This window comes from Martes martes (assembly GCF_963455335.1).
Source record: "Martes martes genome assembly, chromosome: 2".
NCBI lineage: Eukaryota > Metazoa > Chordata > Mammalia > Carnivora > Mustelidae > Martes > Martes martes.
Window position 1 is genome coordinate 182,667,164 of NC_137889.1, and position 20,202 is coordinate 182,687,365.

Here is a 20,202-nt window from a genome sequence, read left to right on the forward strand (position 1 = left end):
ATCTCTGTCACCCAGGAAACCCTGCAAGTAGCTTGTCTGGAAAGATGTCCTAGAAAGACCCGCTGCATTTCTGCGGCGTTAACCTAAAAACAATGAAGAAAAATGAAGGGGTGACTCCTGCCAAAGAGATCCTAAGTCATACAAAAAGCCCTCATTTCCCAGCCAGAAGACCAATTTGACCATATGGTTGTTTGCAATCACAGCTATGTATTTTATGGTCAATTTATTTTCACGCAACCTCCTGTTCCTATCATAAACTGCGTTCCGTGTTTCTACCGCCTTCATCATTACCATGTTAATGTCTGCATGATATTACAACGTGTTATTGCAGCACAACTTAACTAAATAAAGCGAACCATTCAGGGTTGTTTCCATTTTTCCACTGAAAATAATGCAGCAATCAGGCTTGCAGCTGTTCGCATCACATTGTTGAATCATCTTTCGGGGTTCGCCTGCAGGTCGGTGAGTCAGACTAGAGACCGGGGACAACCAACGAGCGCCAGCGTGACCCCGCCTCCGGGGCGGGTCCTGGGCGGGGCCGCGCACGTCCGCGTCCCGCGCTGCGTCACCGACGTCCCGCCCACCTGGTGTGCGGCGCGCGAGCGGCCGCTGTAGCGCTAGCGGGTGGTTTGGGCCCTGGGAGCACGGAAGCCCAGCGCGTCGGCTATGGCTCCCTGGGCTGTGGCCGAGCTCTGGGCGCTGAACCCGCTGCGCGCTCTGTGGCTCACGCTGACCGCCGCCTTCCTGCTGACCCTGCTGCTGCAGCTAGTGCCGCCCGGCCTGCTCCCGGGCTGCGCGCTTTTCCAGGACCTGATCCGCTATGGGAAAACCAAGCGTGAGGGGCCGTCGCGCCCGGCCGCCTGCCGGGTCTTTGATGTGCCCAAGAGGTAATCGCGCCCCGGCTCGAGCCCGGGAAGCCGAGGCGCGGAGAGCCCGGGGCGCCCGGCTCGGGCAGCCGGCAGGGGGCAGCAGAGGCGGGCGCGGGGCCGGCGCGGCCCGGGCCCGGGAGGCCCTGATAGGTCTCCGGGCGCGGCGCTGCCTCGGCGGGTCTCTGGGGGCACCGCCGCGTCCGCGTCGTGGTCCAGCGGGCGAAATGCCCCAAGGGCCCGCGGACACCGAGGATGCTGAGCCGCGCGTGAACGTGAACGTATGGCCGCACCGAGTCTTCCCCTCGGAAGAAGTAGCGCTTCCGAATGTAGGCCTGGTCGCCCGGCGTCAGGTTATAGCCTTTTGGTCCCAAATTTTCCTCTCAGCCCTCCCCTGCACTCTAGGGCTCAATCTAACTTGAGGTCACTCACTCGTAGACATGAAGGCAGGCCCGCCCTTCTTCGCCTTTGCGTCTCCCATTTGTCTCTGACCTCCGAAGTCAGGACAGGGGGCGAGCCGCTGGTCACAGGGCGCCACCTCCTTCTGCCACACCGACCCTTCTCGCTAGCACCTGGGCGGGTGCCCCTGGAGAAGGCGGCCCAGGAGTGCACATTTCTGTCAAGACACCCCGAAGCTTTGACTTTCAACAGGTTTCATAACCAAGTTCAATGAAAGATGAAATCGTTAGTGCTTAAGCAGGGTTCTTTCAGAATTGTAAAGACTCGTAGTTTGCTTTTGTTTGGGCTTTTTTATTTTTGTACTTTGAATTCAGAACATAGCTGAGAAGAGTCAGCCAAGCACTTCTAGACGGTAGGAGAATAGCAGTGGCTTTTGTCTTTAAGGTGCATCTAAAGTTATCTCTTGAACCTCTCAGAGACAGTATCCCAGGTCCACAGACAAGAATGCGGCTGAGTGTAACTTGGGTTTTTTCTTTTTTTTTTTTTTAAGATTTTATTTATTTGACAGACGGAGATCACAAGTAAGCAGAGAGGCGGGGCGGGGGGGGGGCGGGAAGCAGGCTCCCTGCTGAGCAGAGAGCCCCATGTGGGGCTTGATCCCAGGATCCTGAGATCCTGACTTGAGAGCCAAAGGCAGAGGCTTAACCCACTGAGCCACCCAGGCGCCCCTGTAACTTGGCTTCTGAAACGTGGATAACCGCCCCCACTTTTGTCTGTTGGGAGAAAGATTCCTCAGGTGTTAACACTGAGAAGGGAGATGTAGGACATTCACAGGAAGAGGAAAGGGAATGAGGCCCTGGGAAGAGGTAGAAGTACTTAGGACAAATTAGTCAAACCCTGTATTTATTAGAGGTTCTTTTTAAGCAAACATTATCCATCATCCTATTTTTAATCAAGTTTGATTGCAGTACATCCTTTTATGCTTCATAGCAATGGCATTCCCAGATTATCATTTTTTACTGTTATAAAGTGAAGAAAAAATATTTCTTAGTGTGAATTCAAACAATTTGTTTTCTGAATTTTGAAAAGGGTACTGATGTCCCTAGATTAAAGGACACATTTCAAGTCGTTCCCTGCTCTCTGCTGTTTCTCTGGCTCCCATTCCCCAGCTGTTAGTGCCCAAGCACTTGATTATATGACAGCTAAGAAACAGACTTGATACCTTTCCTTTATTCATTACTACTCTTTGGGCTTGTTGTAATTTCTCCCATAATTTACACCTTTTTCTTCCTCTAGAATTCTAGAGTAGAACCTTCCATGATGTCCAAGTGATGTTTTGTTTTTGTTTTTTTTCAAATTTAAGCCATTTCTTTTAATATTGGAAGAAGATACAGCAAGTCCAGGCCAAGAAAGAAAGACAAATATGCCTAGATACTATATTTAAATATTTTTCCTTGTGCAAAATTCAATTGTACTCTTAAAAATGAACCTGTAATTTTTATACTTAGAGGCAGCTGTAAATCACATTTCTGCATTCACATTTCTGCATCTAAAATGGTGCTTACGCAATTTTGTTTGGGGTTATTTTTTCCTAAGGAGGCAAGAATAAAACCTTAAAGCAGTTCATGGCATGTTCAGTTCCATTACCACTGTTGGGTAGGGTTTTTTCCCTAAATTAAGGTAATGGTACTTTTCTTGTTTTCCTTTTGGTTCGTAGATTATTAATTTCCGAGAAAATCTGAATAAATAGGTGATGTCAACATGAGTCACAATGCTCTTGACTTGTGTAATGTGTATAGAAGTACTTCTGCTTCTAAGTTTCAAAATGGTATCAAAGCCTTGCAATTGAATTGAGCTCTGGAAGCAAAGAGCCATCCAGACTTTTCTCCAGGGGTGCAGCAGTCATAACCAGGGGACCTGTGCACAGAATTCAGGGCAAACCGGGATTAGAAAAGAAAATTACATCTTTATTTCACTAACCTCTAGCCAAAATTCAGCATTTCCTTAATGTTAAATGTATTTAATGAACCACAGTATAATTAGCAGTACTTGCAATATGGTGAAAGGTTTTTTTATATCACATTAAAAATATTGAAGAGACATCAAAACATTTTTATCACCACAAGAATGAATCCCTAGATCTTGTTATTTGATACAGCAATTAAGCATATATATTACTATATCACAGATTTCTTTTTCTAGTAGTTGTGTTACCTGTATTTCAATATAATTGATCTCCTTGGTAATCCCTATGTATTTTATGATCGAAGTAACATTTTGTAAAGTGGCCAGTTCCCTTCCCCAGACTGCCAGTGGAGTCCAGGGAAGAAAAGTGTTAAGAACCCTTGCTCTAGACTATAAACTGGCCATAAGTTTACATTGTCTTGTTTGTTACCATATCCCTGGTTCAGTGCCTGACAAATAATAAGGTCCTTGATCACTATGTCTTGAATGAGTTTAAGAAAAACAGGATTTAGGTTTAGTTGATTTGTTGAGTAACAAAGGGTTTATAGAGTACTTACGTGCCAAGAGCTTTTTGTTCTTATAGAACAGGCAGTAAATATGTAAACAAATCTTACAAAACAAGGTAATTTTGGATGGTAATAAGTGCCCCAGAGGAAATCAAGCAGGATTACTTGATCATGAGCAAAATGGGGTGGTTGTGACAGTGACAGTGACAACACTGGAGAGGATGGTAAGGGAGGGGTGGGGCAGGAGATGAGCTCACTGGGGGAGGCAGGGCTGGCTCACCAGGGCCATGGTGGAGTTGAGATTTTATTCTGAGTGTATGGAAAGCCACTGAAGGCTTTAGGACCGGGAAGGAGGCGTGACATGATGTGATTCGTGTTTTTGAAAGGGTCACTAGCCATTGTGTGGAGAAAACTGAGTAAGAGGCTGTTATGATGGTCCAGGCAAAAGGCAGTGGTATGCGTTAGAGTGCTCACATAATAACACCTCTTTGCCATATTGGTGGTGATGACATTAAGGCACTTAGCACAGGCCAGGCACCTAGTCAGAATCAGTAGACATTAGTTCACTTCCTTAGTTAACCCCATAATTCCCATAATGGGGCCTTGGATCAGTCTCAGCTATCAGCAAACCTGTATTATTAGATCCTGCCTCCTGGCTCAAAATCATCCAGTGGCTTCCATCTTACTCACAGGAAGAGCCCAAGACCTTATACTGTTTTGTTCCCACCACCTCACTGACTTTGTATCCTGTAGTTAGCCCCCATGTGGTGCCAGTCCAGTTCTGTAGGCCTCTCTGCTAGTCTTCTTTCTCACCTCAGGGCCTTTGCACTGCCTGTTCCCTCTATCTAGAAAGCTCTTTCCCCATATAGCCACATACATGGCTTATGTCCTTTCTTCCTATAATTCTACTCAAATATTACCTTCTCAGTGCCTATCCACCCTGTTTAAAAGTATAATTCTACCACCACCATGACCCCCACCCCCAACCCCATATTCCTTCTTCTCTTCCTGGCTTTCATTTTCTCAGTAACAGTAACTGCCTGCTGGCATGCTATGAATTTTACTTTTGAGTGTGAGGGTAAGTGCCATAAGGGCTGGATTATCTGTTGTTTTCATTGTTGCACCCCTAGAGCAGTCCCTAGCTTCTAATTAGCCCTGAAATATTTATTAAAGTAGTGCTTGCTCGGTGCCAAGTCCTGTGTTACCATAAGGATCACCTTATCCCTCTTCCCACAGGCTTGGGAAACAGTGCTGCAATTAAGTAAAGTGCCAAGGGAGGAAAAAGAGGGAGAATGTCTAAAACAAAAGGGGTAGAGTTCTTAGATCTGTTGTTGGAGGCTAAAGGGGCCTTTTAACGTGGTATAAATTGGCATGTGTGATACAGAGACAGAAAAGTTCAGGTTCAGGTGGATCTAGGTTGCATGAATTAGAAGTGTAGTGGTGTGGGGGCATCTGGGTGGCTCAGCTGGTTAAGTGTCCAAATATTGTTCTCAGCTCCGATCTTGGTCTCAGGGTTAAGAGTTCAAGCCCCATGTTGGGCTCCACACTGGCCGTGGCACCTACTTTAGAAAAAAAAAAAGAAGAAGAAATGTAGTGCTACCGGGTGATTTTAACTTCAGAGTCATCGGGCTGAGTTTGACGCTAAATGCTGCCACTTACTGTGTGACCTTGGATATGTAACTTAACATCTGAGCCTTCGTTTTCTCACCTGCCACAAGATAACCAAGTAAACTTTACAGAATTGTTTAGGGATTCTTTTTTTCTAACTTTAAAAAGAGTGAAATGAATAAGCAATGCTGTGTGTGTGTGTGTGTGTGTGTGTGTGTTAAAATATACATGACATAACACTTAACATTTTAACCCTTTTCAGGTGTGCAGTTCATTGGTGGTGTATCCATTCACATTGCTGTGCAGCCATCACCACTATCAATTTCCAGAACTTTTCCATTAGCCAGAAGGATTTTAAAACCTAAGTTATTTAAGTCACTCTGCACAAATGGCTCCCCGTCATACTGAATAAAAGCCAGTGTCCTTGTAAGACCCTATAGCATCTGCTTCTGCACACAGGTGTCCTTTATTGTTCCTCAGAGCCTATGTGGTTGTCATTTCCTCTGCCTAGAAAATTCTTTCCCATAAAAGCTCACTAAAGTTATTCATTCTAGCCAAATATCACTTCCAGAGAGGCCATCCTTGACCACCCCTGGCCTCTCCTCTGCACCCTCTCCACCCCCTAACCCAGTATTCTGCTACATGTCTATAGGTTGATTCGTTGACCAAATATGCTGAAGGTAAACATCAAGTCAGAGACCTGGTCTGTTTGCTCCCTGCTGAGTCCCCAGATCCTAGAACATTGCCCAGCACGTTCTAAGTTCTCAATAAATATTTGTGAAGAAATGAAGTAGGTAGAGTGGCTGGCCCAGAAGATGCTTTTCAAAAGTCAACCCCTCTCCTTTGCATGGAAGCCTTCAGAGCAAGGTGCTGCTGACATTCTGCTCTGCTCCTGCAACTCAGACCATACCTGGGCTCAGTTCTAGGAAGCATGTCTTAAGAAAGACCCTAGAAGGCAACCAAAAACCAGTGGCCAGGTAGGGAAGGGAGTATTGGAAATACAAGGATGAACTTTGGAGGAAACTAAGCTCTTGAGCCCAGAGAAGATCGGAATCAGGAACAACAGGCTAGCTCGGCAAGGGCAGATCTAGTGATAAAATTTTAACAGGAGAATTAAATGGGTTGCTCTGGAATGATCAGATGAGATCAGTAGTTGTCAGACCCGGTTGTGGGCAGGGTCTGGGGTGGGTGGGGCAGGGGTTGCCGTAAAGTCTGATACAATCATCTGGATCTTCTGGAAGAAGCATCTCTGAGCTCGGTCTCCTTTGTTGTGACAAGGAAGAGGCTTGATACAAAGTGATGTGTTGAAGTCCAGGGAGGACAACCCGCGGAGTCAGAAAGATTTTATTTAAATTTATTCTTTATTTAAATAAAGAAAAGTAGGAGAAGGATAGGTAAAGGGACCTCAGAAGAACCTGTGTTAGGCCTTTGTGCCATAGTAGGTGATTTCCTTTCGGTAAACCAGCATCCTCCTTCACATTAAGGTAACCTTGCTACTTTCAGCGTCCATTGGCTCTGGTTTTACTTGTATTTCATTTATAACTGTGTTGATTGCAAAATAGGCGCTGTACTTGATGAAAGGTGTAACCATCAGGAGTTGGTTCCTCGTTTATGAGTTAAAGTCATGCTATTATAAAGTAATTTGGTCAACACAATTTCGGAAAACACTGAATCAGAAAACCTTTAAGGTTTCTGGCAGCCCCGAGAGCTTGTGGTTTTGTAAATCTTGTGTAACAGCTCTATGGCTGTTGCAGCAACATTGCCCAGGATTTAGAAATCTTTGACATATTTGGCTTCTTTTGGCACAACCTAGGTTCTCTTTGCCAGGGTCTGGTGCCCCCTCTGTTGGAACTTGAGCCAATCCTGTCACCCAGAGATAAGAAGGTTGCTAATTGACCCTCTATCCAGGTTTAACAAGGTCAATCACGGTCTCGTTAACCTCAGGTGGCCTCTTTTTCCGGAGTTAACTGGTCCCCTCCTTTGAAAGGAGATTTTAAAAGTCTGAACGCCTGCAGGATTCAGGTTCTATTAAAAAAACAAAAGTACACTTTGGGAAACGGGGAAGGAGGCTCCAGAGCCTAAAAATAGTCTTCCTGCATAATGCTTTAAAGAGGACCTCCTCTGATGATTGCCCAACTGGTTTAACCTTGCAGGTACTTTTCTCACTTCTACATCATCTCAGTGCTGTGGAACGGCTTCCTGCTTTGGCACCTTACTCAGTCTCTGTTCCTGGGAGTGCCTTTTCCAAACTGGCTTCACGGTCTGCTCAGAATTCTCGGGGCTGCCCAGTTCCAAGGTACAACTCCGTGGGCTAGTTATAACCGTTTCGTCCTGTTCCTGCCTCTCCTGCCTGCAGGGAACTGTTCCTGGTATTTCACAGCTACCCCCAGCCTCCTCCTGTGTGGGCCAAGAAAGTGGAGGGCGAGGCCAAAAAAAGAGTTCTGTGTGCTTCCTAGCCCAGTGGCCACGGGGATGTCTCCGTGTCCTTCACTGAGATCACAGCCAACCAAGAGTCCGCTCTTCGGCCCTGCCTTCCCAGCGAGTGCTATGCTGTGTACGAGACTGGCTGTGCTCCTTCTGATATTTTTAGTGCTATCGATACATTTATGCAGAAGTCTTTCCACTTCAGTGCGAAAGCTCTTAGGCTCCATTAGGTTTGCCTTGAAACATTTGTTGTTTCTCTAGCTGAACCAAAATCATGTCTCAGAACCCCAGAAATAGAATAGAAATTACTCTTGATCACCAGTTAAAAATATTGGTTATACTGTAAGCAATAGTTATATAATAAAATTGTCTCTGAATAGTTATTGACCAGATGGTTATAAAATAGCCTTTAAATTCACCTCACTCAACCTCAAATAAAGGATACATGGAACAATTTTAGAAATCAGGAATTGAAGGTGAAAAACCATAAGGCGGCCTCAATTAGTGTCAGGGAGAGGATGAGGGGCTGAATTAGAAACAAATTGTCCTGGTGCTATCTCTGTCCTTTGTTCCACCACTGGCTCCATGGGAACAGTCCTTTTCTGTATAACCAGGGGAACTTGTTGCAAAAGATGACAGCCGGAGGGAAGACCTATGCACATCCTATTTGGGACCGGCAGAGACCTCAGCAGATCCCACTTCACCCATTAAAACTTCATCTCTCCCTTTGTTTACTGTGGGGCTAGCTGGGGTTCTGGAATTTAGAAGGTTGTATATTTGTATATTTATATATTTATTTGTATATTTGTATATACAAATAAATGTATATATATATTTGAGGAGTTTTATTTGTATATTTGTTTTAACCTATTCCTAAAGAGTTAAAACTAGGATTTGCTGTATTTACAATAGAAAAATAGCCAATGCTATTCTGTACTGATAGAAGTCTAGATAGGGCTTACCTTTGTTGGGGGGAGGCAGTGCCTGGAGGGGAGACAAGGGAGTGCTGGTTGTGTTCTGTTTCTTGATCTGGATGCTGGATATATGGGTGGAATAGGTTGGTTTAGTTTGTAAAAATTTGTTAAACTGTATCCTTAATTCTAATGATGTGTGTGTATGTGTCTGTGTATGTGTATGTGTGACATTCATTTAAAAAACAAAAACAATGTTACGTCATTTTAAAAATGAGTACTTCTTCTGAATTCTTTTGCCAGAGGGGTGGGAGGCAGGTAGGGAGATAGATCTCAAAGCTCACAGTCCCCTGAAAGTGTGATTTTGGTTTTTGTTTGTTTAATAAGGAAAGAAATGCATATTTCCCTCTGTCTCTGCTCCTGTCCCCTTTTTCGCCTGTCCAGGTACCTGTGTCTCATCTCCCCTGACCCAGGGACCCCACCAGGTGGGGTTATTAGAGGTCATCCGGGCATTCTTCCCAACCATCTTCATCTGGCTGTTAGCGCCAGGAACCAGAGGTCCACAGACTCCTTTGCAGTGGCATGCATGTAACCAGAAGGCTTTCCAATGGTGGAGAGGCCAGAGACCTGAGTTTGTCACTAGTCAAATTCCTTAACTTCACTTGACCCACTTCCTCATGACTTAAAAAAAAACAAACCAAAAAAACTGTTAGGCTAGATGATGTTTAGGGCCCTCTCCTGGCTCTAATCTTATTTAATATTCTGTGGAACAGCAGGAAAAATAATAATGACTTTGCATTAATCCCAGAAAGAGAGATGCTAACATGTTGCATTCTGAATTATAGGGGGTGAGCTGGCGCTGTCCGCATTCTTAGTGTTAGTATTTCTGTGGCTACACAGCTTGCGAAGGCTCTTCGAATGCTTCTATGTCAGTGTCTTCTCCAATGCCGTGATTCACGTCGTGCAGTACTGTTTTGGACTTGTCTACTATATCCTCACCGGCCTGACTGTGCTCAGCCAAGTGCCAATGGACGGCAGGAATGGTGAGTGGTCCCTGGAGTCTGTCCGTCGAGTCACTGGGCGTGTGAAGTGCTGTCCAGGCAAAGCACTCCACCAAGCCTGACAAAAGTTTGAAAACAGACCTGCCCAACCCACTTTGCATTTAAGAATTTGAACTCTGCTAGCCTTGGAAAAAGTCAGCATGCCCAAGGGTATATACATTAACTATTACAAAATTGCTAAAACCTGAGAGACACCAATGCAAGCACTAATGCCCATGGTAAAGATAGTAAAGTAAAATAAAGATAGTAAAGTACCAGGTGTTGAGGAGGCTTGGTGTAAGGACGAAGAATTGGGATGTGGGTCTCCCTTGGTGGAAGGTCCGTGACCTCAGGCGGAGTTACTCTGGAAAGAAAGAGGGAAAGAAAGAGTTGGATAGGAAGCAGGGGAACACCCAAGAGCAGGAGAAGGGGTCCACCAAGAAAGTTGCTCCACCAAAGGCTCAGTCTCCGCCGGGTGTATGTGTGGAAGGGGAAGGGTGGTACGGGATTAAATCTCCGAAAACCAGAGGAGAAGGGGTGGCCTGGGCCAGAGTGAACAGCTGTGATTTGAAGAGGGAGTAGAGAGCCATTTTGTTGCCGTTTAGTTCTTAGGATGATTCTGATCATAACAAAGCTTTTCTTCAAGGGAGGCAGCCTGAGGGGAGAGGACAAAAGCGTACTGTGGAGAGTCCGAGTTGTGTCTGAACATTGCTGACCTCCCACTGGCCGGGAAGAGGGAAGCAAAATCATGACCTTTGTTTATGAGGAGGAAATGAAGTGTGCTTTGCGGGGGGGAAGGGAGGCTGGAGATCTAACATATAGGACTATCATTTTTGTCAAAACAATGCATGCTTTTTACACAGAACTCGAGTCATTTGGGGTGACTCACGTTAGTTTTAGTGCTGAGGCGAACTTCACCCTGTTTCACCTTTGGTGTCCTTCTGCCCACACACTGTAGGGCAGAGCATTCATGACTATTTTCTTAGTTCAAGTCTTCGTGTGTCCTCTCTGTCCGTGTAAATAGAGACCAAAGTCTGGATGTTTCCAGTACTCAGTGAACTTTGCTCCTCAGGTTCGATTTCGGCATCAGAATAGCCCCTTGAGCATCCTCTCTCTGTCGCTAGAGCACAACCCAAGGTCTCTTTGGCTTAAGGAATGACATTAGAATACAATTTAATACTGATTTTTCTTAATTCATGAACTATTTATTGGCTTCAGCCACTCAGCTAGCATCTCTCCATCTGATTCCCCTGAATTTAATCAAGTCAGTGTTTCCTCCCTGAGCGTTCTGCTGTGGCACTCACGTGCAGCCCGTATCAAGGTCTAAACTATTATTCATGGTGCACAGTGCTAGGATTTCCACCCAAAGGAGCTTTCTGAAGCGTGTGGCTAACCCGCTAGCTTTCAGTCTGTTGGCCTCCGTTGGCATTACGTATCTCTTCTGGAGCTTCGTCTGCTAGCTTCACCCCAGCTTCTGCCTTCCCCCCCAAATAAACAGTCAAGAAAAAGCAGCTGAGACACCCCAGAAATCGCTTTCTAGACACTCCTTTCTGAAGCTGTCCTCTGTTTCACCTACTTGTCTTTCAAGAAGTCACACGCAGGCATATGGGACAATATGAGGAAAACCGGTTTCAGGAATTCCCTGAGAGAGAACACACGGGCATGTGTCAGCCATGGGATCTGATAGGAATAGACTGAGTCTGAATTCTGGCTTACTTAACTGCCCTGAACCTCAGTACCTTCATCTGTAATCAGGGACGCATCCCGATTTCAGAGGGTTCTCGTGAAAGGGAAGAGAAAGGATGTCTACAAGCTGCCCCCTCGTCTCCTGGTCTTCCGAGTCTAGAGGGTCTTCCTCCAGCCACTTCCCATTACACTGTTATATTTTATTTTCTCCTGAGTGCCCTCTCTACCTGAACTTGTCTTGGTCATCGGTTTGCCTACTCGTTTCTGTCTGTCCCTTGCCACTGGAACACGGGTTCCTGCGGACTGAGATCCTGCCTTACTTACTCACTGCTTTATCCCTGTGGAGATGCCAGGCTCGGTAGACACTCAATCAGTAAATAACGAACAAACAAAGAGTTAACTACTACACAGATTGGACTCTCAGCCTTCCACTTGCCTCCCCTTTCTTGCATTATAATTCCAACTTACTCCTAGGAATCTTTCCCTCAACTTACTCTTAGGAATCTTTCCCTCATAGGTACTTTCTCTGATTCAGAGTAGGTAACTTGGCAGCGATGAGAACTCTCACACACTTGCTTCGGTTTTTAATCCTAAAATGACTTGCTCTTAAAGCCCTCCAATTTAAAACTATTTTTCATATTTTGTTTATTTTCAGCCTGTAAAAACATAACCTTTTCATTAAATGGCTGAGCCTAGTAAACGTTAAGAGTCTACAGTAAACTGTTTCTATAGGGCAGGTTTTTAAAAGAAATTAACACAGGTAGACATTGGTGGACTCTCCTTAGTCGTGAGCTGTCATTAGTCCCGAGCTGTCATTAGTCCTACTTCCGGGTACCCGAGTACCCGTATGGAATCGCATATTCTGGGCTCTCTTACCTGAATCAGCTCTGTAGGGGCTGTCTCTTGGCTCCAGGCCCTCAGGCTCTTCCCCACCGTCAATCCTGTCCGCAGTCAATGGACCCCTTTGTTTCTTCAGTCAAGTTCCTAACTAGCCTGACTGCTTCCTGCTGATCGTAAGGAAGTCCTGAATTTGCTTTTCTGATGCCAGTCCTCAAAAGACCTGCATTCTTCCTGTCTTCTTGGTAGCTGGAGAAGAAAGAGGAAGAGTGTTTCTACTTCTGAACTAAATCTAACATGGTTCTCTCTAATCAGAAAAGGATAGTTTGTGTCTTCGTCTTGCAGTTTACACTTCTTCTCTTTTGGGAAGCCCCACCGTGAGCTGTTACTTCTAGTGATTTTCTTCATTGGCTGGAGCCAGTCAAGTCCGTGCTCTGCATTCAGTGTCTCCCCTGAATGGCTTACGGTGGCAGCTCAGGGTGAGATTCCTTTAGAAAGTGTTTTACTGACAGTAGACCATAAGAAAAAGACATAACACCAGGCTTAGAAATATAAATGCAAAGCAGTGTCACCACACGAAAGTGCATCACGAGAGTAGGAGACAGAGCCGACCTCTGTGCTTGAAGCATTTGAAGAGGCAGCAGGAGAGCGTGTCCATGTGGCACTCTCTGTCAGGGGCCACTGAAGCTGCCCTTGGATGCGGAGCCTACCCCTTCACCCACAGGACAGTGCTCTCCCCCCGCACCCACCCCCCCGACCTGGTACATTCGGTCAGGATAATTTTCTAGTCGCGAGGAACAGAATAGTGTGTAATTGTGTTCTACTAACTGTATGGTTCTACTAGCTGTATCATTCCCCAAGCTTCTGAAATTTTGCAGGCTGGCTAATAAGCTAATTCTTTTTTTCTGTAGTCTATGTGATAGGGAAAAATCTCTTGATGCAAGCTCGGTGGTTCCATATCCTCGGAATGCTAATGTTTATCTGGTCGTCTGTCCATCAGTACAAGTGCCATGTCATTCTCGGCAATCTCAGGAAAAATAAAGCAGGTGAGGCGGCCTTTCACAGCCATTGCATGGGAAATTTGAACCCTCAGAAGTTAGTTATCCCTGTTCCCTTATTTTTTCCCCTCCTGCCCTAAATTAACAGACTCATCTATCAAATGCTCCTTTTCGACAAGACACCTCTCTGGGTCTCGATCTTCCCCTTTGTAAAATGAGAACGTTATGCTGAAAGACTTCCCCAGCTCCATCTAGCCCTCACGCTCTGTAGTTCTATTCTGTGCCCACATCTGGGGGTCTGCACAGCAGACACGTGCCTAAGCAGCACGTGAGCATTCCCGTTACCCTGCTGAGTTAGGGTCATTCCAGCCACAGCAAAAAAACACCCTTGACTTTTTAGTTAGCTTGTATTGACTTATCACAGGTACAGTTTTCATTAGGTTTTTTGAAATACTAACAGTGGAATAATACTATTCAGCATTTATCCAGTGCTTATTCTGTGCCAGGCCCGGTTCCTGGAACTTTACATAGAGTCTCACAGTGCTTAGTTGAGTTGGGGACAGTCTTATTCTCCCTTTACAAGTGGGGAAACTGAGGCACCAAGATGTTAAGCAGCTTTTCTAAAGTTCCACAGCATGTGAGTGGTAGAGTCAGGATTTGAGCTCATGCCGCTGAGCTCTTAATGACTAGCTTGGAGGCCTAGTGGAGAAACAGGCTTTCCTCTGCTTATTTTCAGTCGATAGTGTAATCTAGGCATGTAACTTTTTAATACATAGTAGGGTGACAATGGAAGTGTGACGGGAAGTGGGTTTGCACTCAGGTCAGCAATCTGAGTTTTTGGAAATGACTTGGGGCCTGAGGTGGTAAACTCTCTTTGTGCAACTTCGTTTGTTCAGGTGGTCTTCTGTTTCTGTTTCAGGGGTGGTCATTCACTGTAACCACCGAATCCCTTTTGGAGACTGGTTTGAATATGTTTCTTCCCCGAACTACTTAGCAGAGCTGATGATCTACATTTCCATGGCTGTCACCTTTGGGCTCCACAACTTAACTTGGTGGCTAGTGGTGACATATGTTTTCTTCAGCCAGGCGCTGTCTGCTTTCCTCAGCCACAAATTCTACAAAAGCAAATTTGTCTCCTATCCAAAGCATAGGAAAGCTTTCCTGCCATTCCTGTTTTAAAGTAACTTCAGTCATGACAGGTGCAGTTCCTCAGGACAACCTAGTCTAGGGACCAAAGGACAGTTTCTGCAGAACTGTTTGTAACTCTGCGTTCCGTTTTTACACCCAAAAGTCTTCACCGAATGAGCAAAGCAGGACCCCGCAAGAAAATGAATCTTCAAAGAGGAAATCCTTCTGGCAGGCCTGGGAGTGCTGTGTCTGCCTTCTGAGATGCTTTATCAAACCGACCAACTGCTAACAAGTAGATGAGACTTCTCCAAGCTGCCTCACAAGCAAACTAACCAAGAATATGCCAACGGCTTCGCACATGCGCCTACGTCCCCAGAGGAAGAGATGAGACCATCCATGGCTTTTTGTTAGGGACAAATGAGCAGGACTACATAAGAAGCAGTATAGCAGTGCGCAGTAACTGTTGCATTTCAGTAAAAGCAGAAGAGCTTTTGAAAATCACAATATATCATTTCACAGCAACAGATTTAGAGGAAAATGAGTTTGTTGGAGATAGTGTATACCTTCACATACAGCCATGAAGATTTTCAGTTACGTAACCAGCAAGAGCGGTTTCCACTCATCTGCCCTTCAAATCATAGGAAACCACTCTTATTTAATACTTCTTTTGACATGCCTTTCGAGGAAGTACCTTAAAAGTGAAAGCATCTGAAAATAAAATATTTTTATATTTACGTGTCGAGCTCCTTCATGAATGGACTGACCTTCGCTGCAGAGGGGGCCAGTGCTGTAGCCTCGTTCGTGCGGAGTTACTCACACTGGATTAAGGTTTGCCTGAGTTTGAACTGTTTTAATAAAATGAATCTGAAGATTTTTAGGAATAAAGTTTACACTAAAACAGTCTGTTCGAGAAAATACCCATGATTAAATCAAAGGGCAGTAAATGCATGGTTTAAAAGAAAAACAAGAACTGGAAAAGTAACACCACAGCCTGAGCAGCCCTGTAAAAACTGCACATTTGTGCAGCACAAGATTTCCTTGCTTAGTGACTAAGGTATTAACTTGATGGCTTTTGTGCAGGTGTCATATTACAGTCTACTAGCTAGTGAAGTTTTGCACTAATAGCTACCTCCCTGTGGGAGAAAGAACCTCATTATTATTCAGACGCATAACCAAATGCAGTGAAAGCAGGTCCTCCCACCCTCATCCTTGGAGTAGTAAAAACGAACCTGCTAGACTGAGATTCTTCTTAATCTAAACTTTCAGTATAAGCACGTGAAAGCACATTCTAAAGTTCTAAAAATAATTCTGCTGTAGCATTTTCTCTCCCATCCATCAAATACCACCTCAATCAGTTGCTCAGTCTGTCCCAACAAATGACCTATATGTTTCATTTATCATTTGGGTGCGCCATCCTCAGGACCAGGACTCGGGAACAAAACTTTCCACGCTGGAAATGTAAAGCATATCGCAATTTGGTCTTAATTTCCACACAGATGACACAAATCCTTTTTAATAGCAAACTACTTGGGGGAAAAATGTATTTTGCTTTATTTAGCATATCATTTCATACCCAGGTTAGTCTAGGAATTTGAATGATGTGAAGAACCCTATCAGGGGCTGTTAGAAGGCATTCCCAGTCCCAGTGTCCTCATCTCAAGCCCACCACCTGCTATTGTCCCCTCCTGTCTGTCGCACTCACTTCCATGTCTTTTACTTTCCCTCTCCCTTTCTTGCCCAAACACTGCATTTCCAGGTGAAGGCTAAAGAGGAAGTAGTGATGTCCTCAGAGGGGGTCAGAGCAAAGTAGCACGGTCTTTGACAAAAGCTTCACTGTGGAAAACATCAGCGAATTGTGCTGTGCTTGGGAGATCACAATTGGCATTGCTCTGGGTGGTAGTGAAAATGCTCTATGCACCCGAACAGGGAGAGTGGGCAAACCCGTGCATGGAAAAGCCAGAAATATGCTGGGGCTGGAGGCCCTTGAGCTTCCTGCCACCCTTGTCGCCGAGCCTCAACCTGTCATTCTGTTGCTCCTAAGGGGAAGTGACCGACTACCTCTCTACAACATTCCCTGAACTAACTACCAACTGTAAAAGTGTGCTGAAAATAGCCTTTGCTTTTTCGAAGTCTCCAAGTTTTAGCTCATCCTCTATACTACCATTTGCCATCAGTGAGTGTGGATCATTTTGTCTCCACAGGGGTGTGTCCTGTGTTCATGTTTTTAATATAATGAGTGATTATTGCTAGAATTCCTACCCCCCAAAAGAGGGGGGGGGGTCTTTTCAGATATTTTTATAGGATATTCAATAATTTAAGCAAACTATACATTTTTGTATTTACAAAAACTATATTTACAAATTTTGTACTTAAAAAAACTACCTGAGAATTCAAGGACATTGATAAGTAATGAACCTCAAAGTGAACCAATATTTGAAAGAAGATCTTAAAATAGTAAATGAGCAAGTAGAAATTTCTTACACATGTCTAAAGCAATTTCTTTTTTTTTTTTTAAGATTTTATTTATTTGACAGAGATCACAAGTAGGCAGAGAGGCAGGCAGAGAGAGAGAGAGAGGAGGAGGAAGCAGGTTCCCTGATGCGGGGCTCAATCCCAGGACCCTGAGATCGTGACCGGAGCCGAAAGCAGAGGCTTTAACCCACTGAGCCACCCAGGTGACCCTAAAGCAATTTCTGCCCACTCTTTCACATTGCTTGTCAGGGGAAAAATCATTTAACTGGTTTTATAAATTATATATATTAGTCTAACCTAAGATTTTTTGAATAAATGGACAAGAAGCAGGGGAGCTGGCAGTGATCCACAAATAATTCACGCTACACGTGTTTCATCATGTTTCTCAAATACCAGTGATCTACAAAGCCAGGTATTGATTTTAGGGAAAGCAAAATTTAATTATTCAAGTAAAAACCGAATTATAAAGAGCTACTATATGCACCTAAATGAGAAAGTTTAGCATTGAGTCTCTTCCTTGAAAAAGATTTTCGGGGCACCTGGGTGGCTCAGTCAGTTGAGCCTTTGGCTCAGGTCGTGATTTGGGGGTCCTGGGATTGAGTCTCCCTGCTCAGCAGGGAGCCTGCTTTTCTCTCTCCTTCTGCCCCTCCCCCATGCTTGTGTGTGTGCTCTCTCGCTCTCTGTCAAATAAAATCTTTGGAAGGAAAGGGGTGAGGGAGGAGAAGATTCTAAACTCTTGAAGCCTGTAGACAATAAAAGAACACAAGGGATTTCTGAGCAGAAAGACAACCCTACCTCCTGAGTCTGGCCCTCTGGTAAAACTTCATAGGATGTGTGTGGTTTTTATCAGGGCTCCTTGGCCTATACAACACCTTCCTGGGAATTAGAAAAGATACCACTCAGAACATCCCCATAGTAGCAGAGCATGAACCTTTGTGGGCACAAAAGGCCACTGGTGATGGGACAGCTGCCCAGTGAGCAGAGCTCAGGCTGGGTCTCAGCCCCACTCAACCTTTGTGTCTGGTGTCCTTTGTGCAGTGTTCCAACCGCACAACCTTCCATAGCATAGAGACCAGGTTCATTATGCTGCCTATCTGCAGACTCTGTTCACTCGGAAAAAAAACAAGACTTGATTTCATGGAATCATCTCATTGAGAAAGAAGAATAAAACTAGGAGAAGGTAGAATTAAGCAGTCCATGCAAAACATCTGTGCTTCCACTTACAAAAGGGGGAATCTGGTGGACAGCAGGTGAGTGACCCTCAAACCATAGAATGTCTGTTTGGATGCCAGAATTCCAGCCCCAAACAAAGAAAATATTTTGCTTACTTTCTCACTACCAACTGCTGTCTTTGCAGCTCTTTGTTCTAGAACTGCAATTCCAACAGTCTTGCCACCCTATTGGGACCTTTGATCTATTGATCTCATGGCATTTTTATAGTCCTTCCCCCATAAGTCTTCTCTAATAGCCTTACCCTGCTTAAATTCCAGGAAGTCACCATCATTCTTCCTTCACGTTTATCTTCAACTCTTGCCTCTTGGCATTGCCTTTTCTTATTGATTTAGCGAAGCCACGACCCTGGTCAGATTTCAACTCCCGCTGGGTATATGTGCCCACACAATTGAGCAGTGGCTAGAGAAATACAGTCCACAGACAGCCCATTTCAGATTCATGACCACTAACCTCAACTGGTCTCCATGCTGCAATCATACTAAAATTCTCTAGTCCATTCCCTCTCCCACTCGGCTGACTATGTTACATCTCTGTCCCCAGGAAAATGAAGCTACTGGAAGAGAACCCCCCCACAGGTTACCACCACCTCCTCCACCCACCTAAGACATCTGTCCCTCCGTATGCTACTTTTCCTCCTTACTATTATGGAAGGATACTTTTTTTGAAACGGAAAATCATGATCCTCATGCAAATATAAAATAAACATGTGCCAACAATTTTACTTTACTCATTAAGGAAGGAATCAGTAAATGTTAGAAACAATTCAAAGAATTCCTAAAAGACACACATATGGGTACCAAGGCGTGCCAAAGTGAATGTAATAGATGCAAAATAATTGCTCGATAGTTTCAAAATTAGCCTCTTCAGCAGGGGAGGGAAAGCAATTGTGCCTCCATCAGACAAAATTCATTTGTATGAAAACCATTTGCATTCCTATCCATTCTCTAGGAGTTGTAAAATAGCTCAAAGAATAGGGGTAGAGAACCCAAAAAGTGTGCTAGGAAGGACACCAGTACTATTTTTTGCTCACTTCAAAGTCATCACAATTTTCTCCTAAAACTATAAACAGTCTCTCTGGATTTCTTCCTAAAGCTAGGTCCCGCTTCTTGAGCACTAGATTCTACCCAAGGAGAATATTTGGCCATTCTTCCTCCCGCTAGATCATCACATTTGCCCCTTCCTCAACATTTCTAGAAGCAGACAAATACGTTTTTAAAACCTTCTAACTCCATTTCCCTCACCAGATAACAAAGCCATTCCTGGGATTTGGGTTGGTTGGTTTGTGTGCTGGTTTTGGTTTTAGTTTTTTTGCAGCAAAACGAGAAAGATTGGTTATATTCTCACTAGCTTTGGTTCTCCTCCCACTGTTTAAGACCCCTTTCATAGATCACATGACTCCTGCAAAGGAGACCGCATGACTCCACTGAAGCTGCTCCGGGAAAGATCTCCAGGGACCCCCCTAAACCCAGTAGTTGCTTCTCGGGATCCGTCCTGACACAGCAGCAGCAGCTGGTCACTTGCTCTAAACGTTTCCAAGACACAACACCCCTGGGTTCTCATCCTAGCTCCCCGGCTGCTCCCACCCTACTGACTCTTTCCATCACTCCTGACTTACAGATGCTTGGAGTGCGCTGATTCACAGTTCCTGGTCCCTTTCTCTCCCTGTAGTTGGTGCTCTCATCCGGTCTCAGGACCTTAAATGCTGTTTATGTACTGACAACTCCTGTGTTTAGGCATCTGGCCTAAACACCACTCCTGAGCTCTGGCCTCATATACCCAATTGCTTATTTAGCATCTCTACTTGATATATAACAGATAACTCGAGTTTTGACATGATTAAGTTAGTTTCTGATTTTTCTATTCCCCACACCTGATCCACCTACTTTCTATTTTCTCAAACCAATATGATGGCATCTTCCTTGTCTCTTCTTTCACACTCCACAAACCGATCTGTGGTTCTACCTTCAGAACACATCCAGAATCCATCCCCGTTATCGTAACTCTCCTGACTACCATCTTAATCTGAGCTGCCATCATTTCTTGCCTAATTTACCACAACAGACTCCTAATTGGTCTCTTTGCTTTCTCCCTTATTCCTTACAGCTGATTTTCAACACAAGCCAGAGTGA

At 44.7% G+C, this 20,202-nt stretch overlaps 1 protein-coding gene across 1 annotated transcript; it reads left to right on the plus strand.

The window, feature by feature from the left end:
• The first annotated feature begins 578 nt into the window (after nucleotides 1-578).
• SRD5A3 (steroid 5 alpha-reductase 3) lies at nucleotides 579-15,102 on the plus strand. The gene is made up of 5 exons (XM_080796995.1): nucleotides 579-887; nucleotides 7,498-7,640; nucleotides 9,525-9,722; nucleotides 13,154-13,288; nucleotides 14,160-15,102. Exons 1-5 carry the CDS (start codon nucleotides 667-669, stop codon nucleotides 14,417-14,419), a joined length of 957 nt encoding a protein of 318 aa, XP_080653121.1. The 5' UTR covers nucleotides 579-666; the 3' UTR covers nucleotides 14,420-15,102.
• Nucleotides 15,103-20,202: the final 5,100 nt, after the last annotated feature.

Coding starts and splice junctions, on each gene's coding strand:
- SRD5A3 (XM_080796995.1), top strand. CDS start 667: ATGGCTCCCTGGGCTGTGGCCGAGCTCTGGGCGCTGAACCCGCTGCGC. Junction 888..7,497: donor GTCTTTGATGTGCCCAAGAG/GTAATCGCGCCC, acceptor TTAACCTTGCAG/GTACTTTTCTCACTTCTACA. Junction 13,289..14,159: donor TCTCAGGAAAAATAAAGCAG/GTGAGGCGGCCT, acceptor TTTCTGTTTCAG/GGGTGGTCATTCACTGTAAC.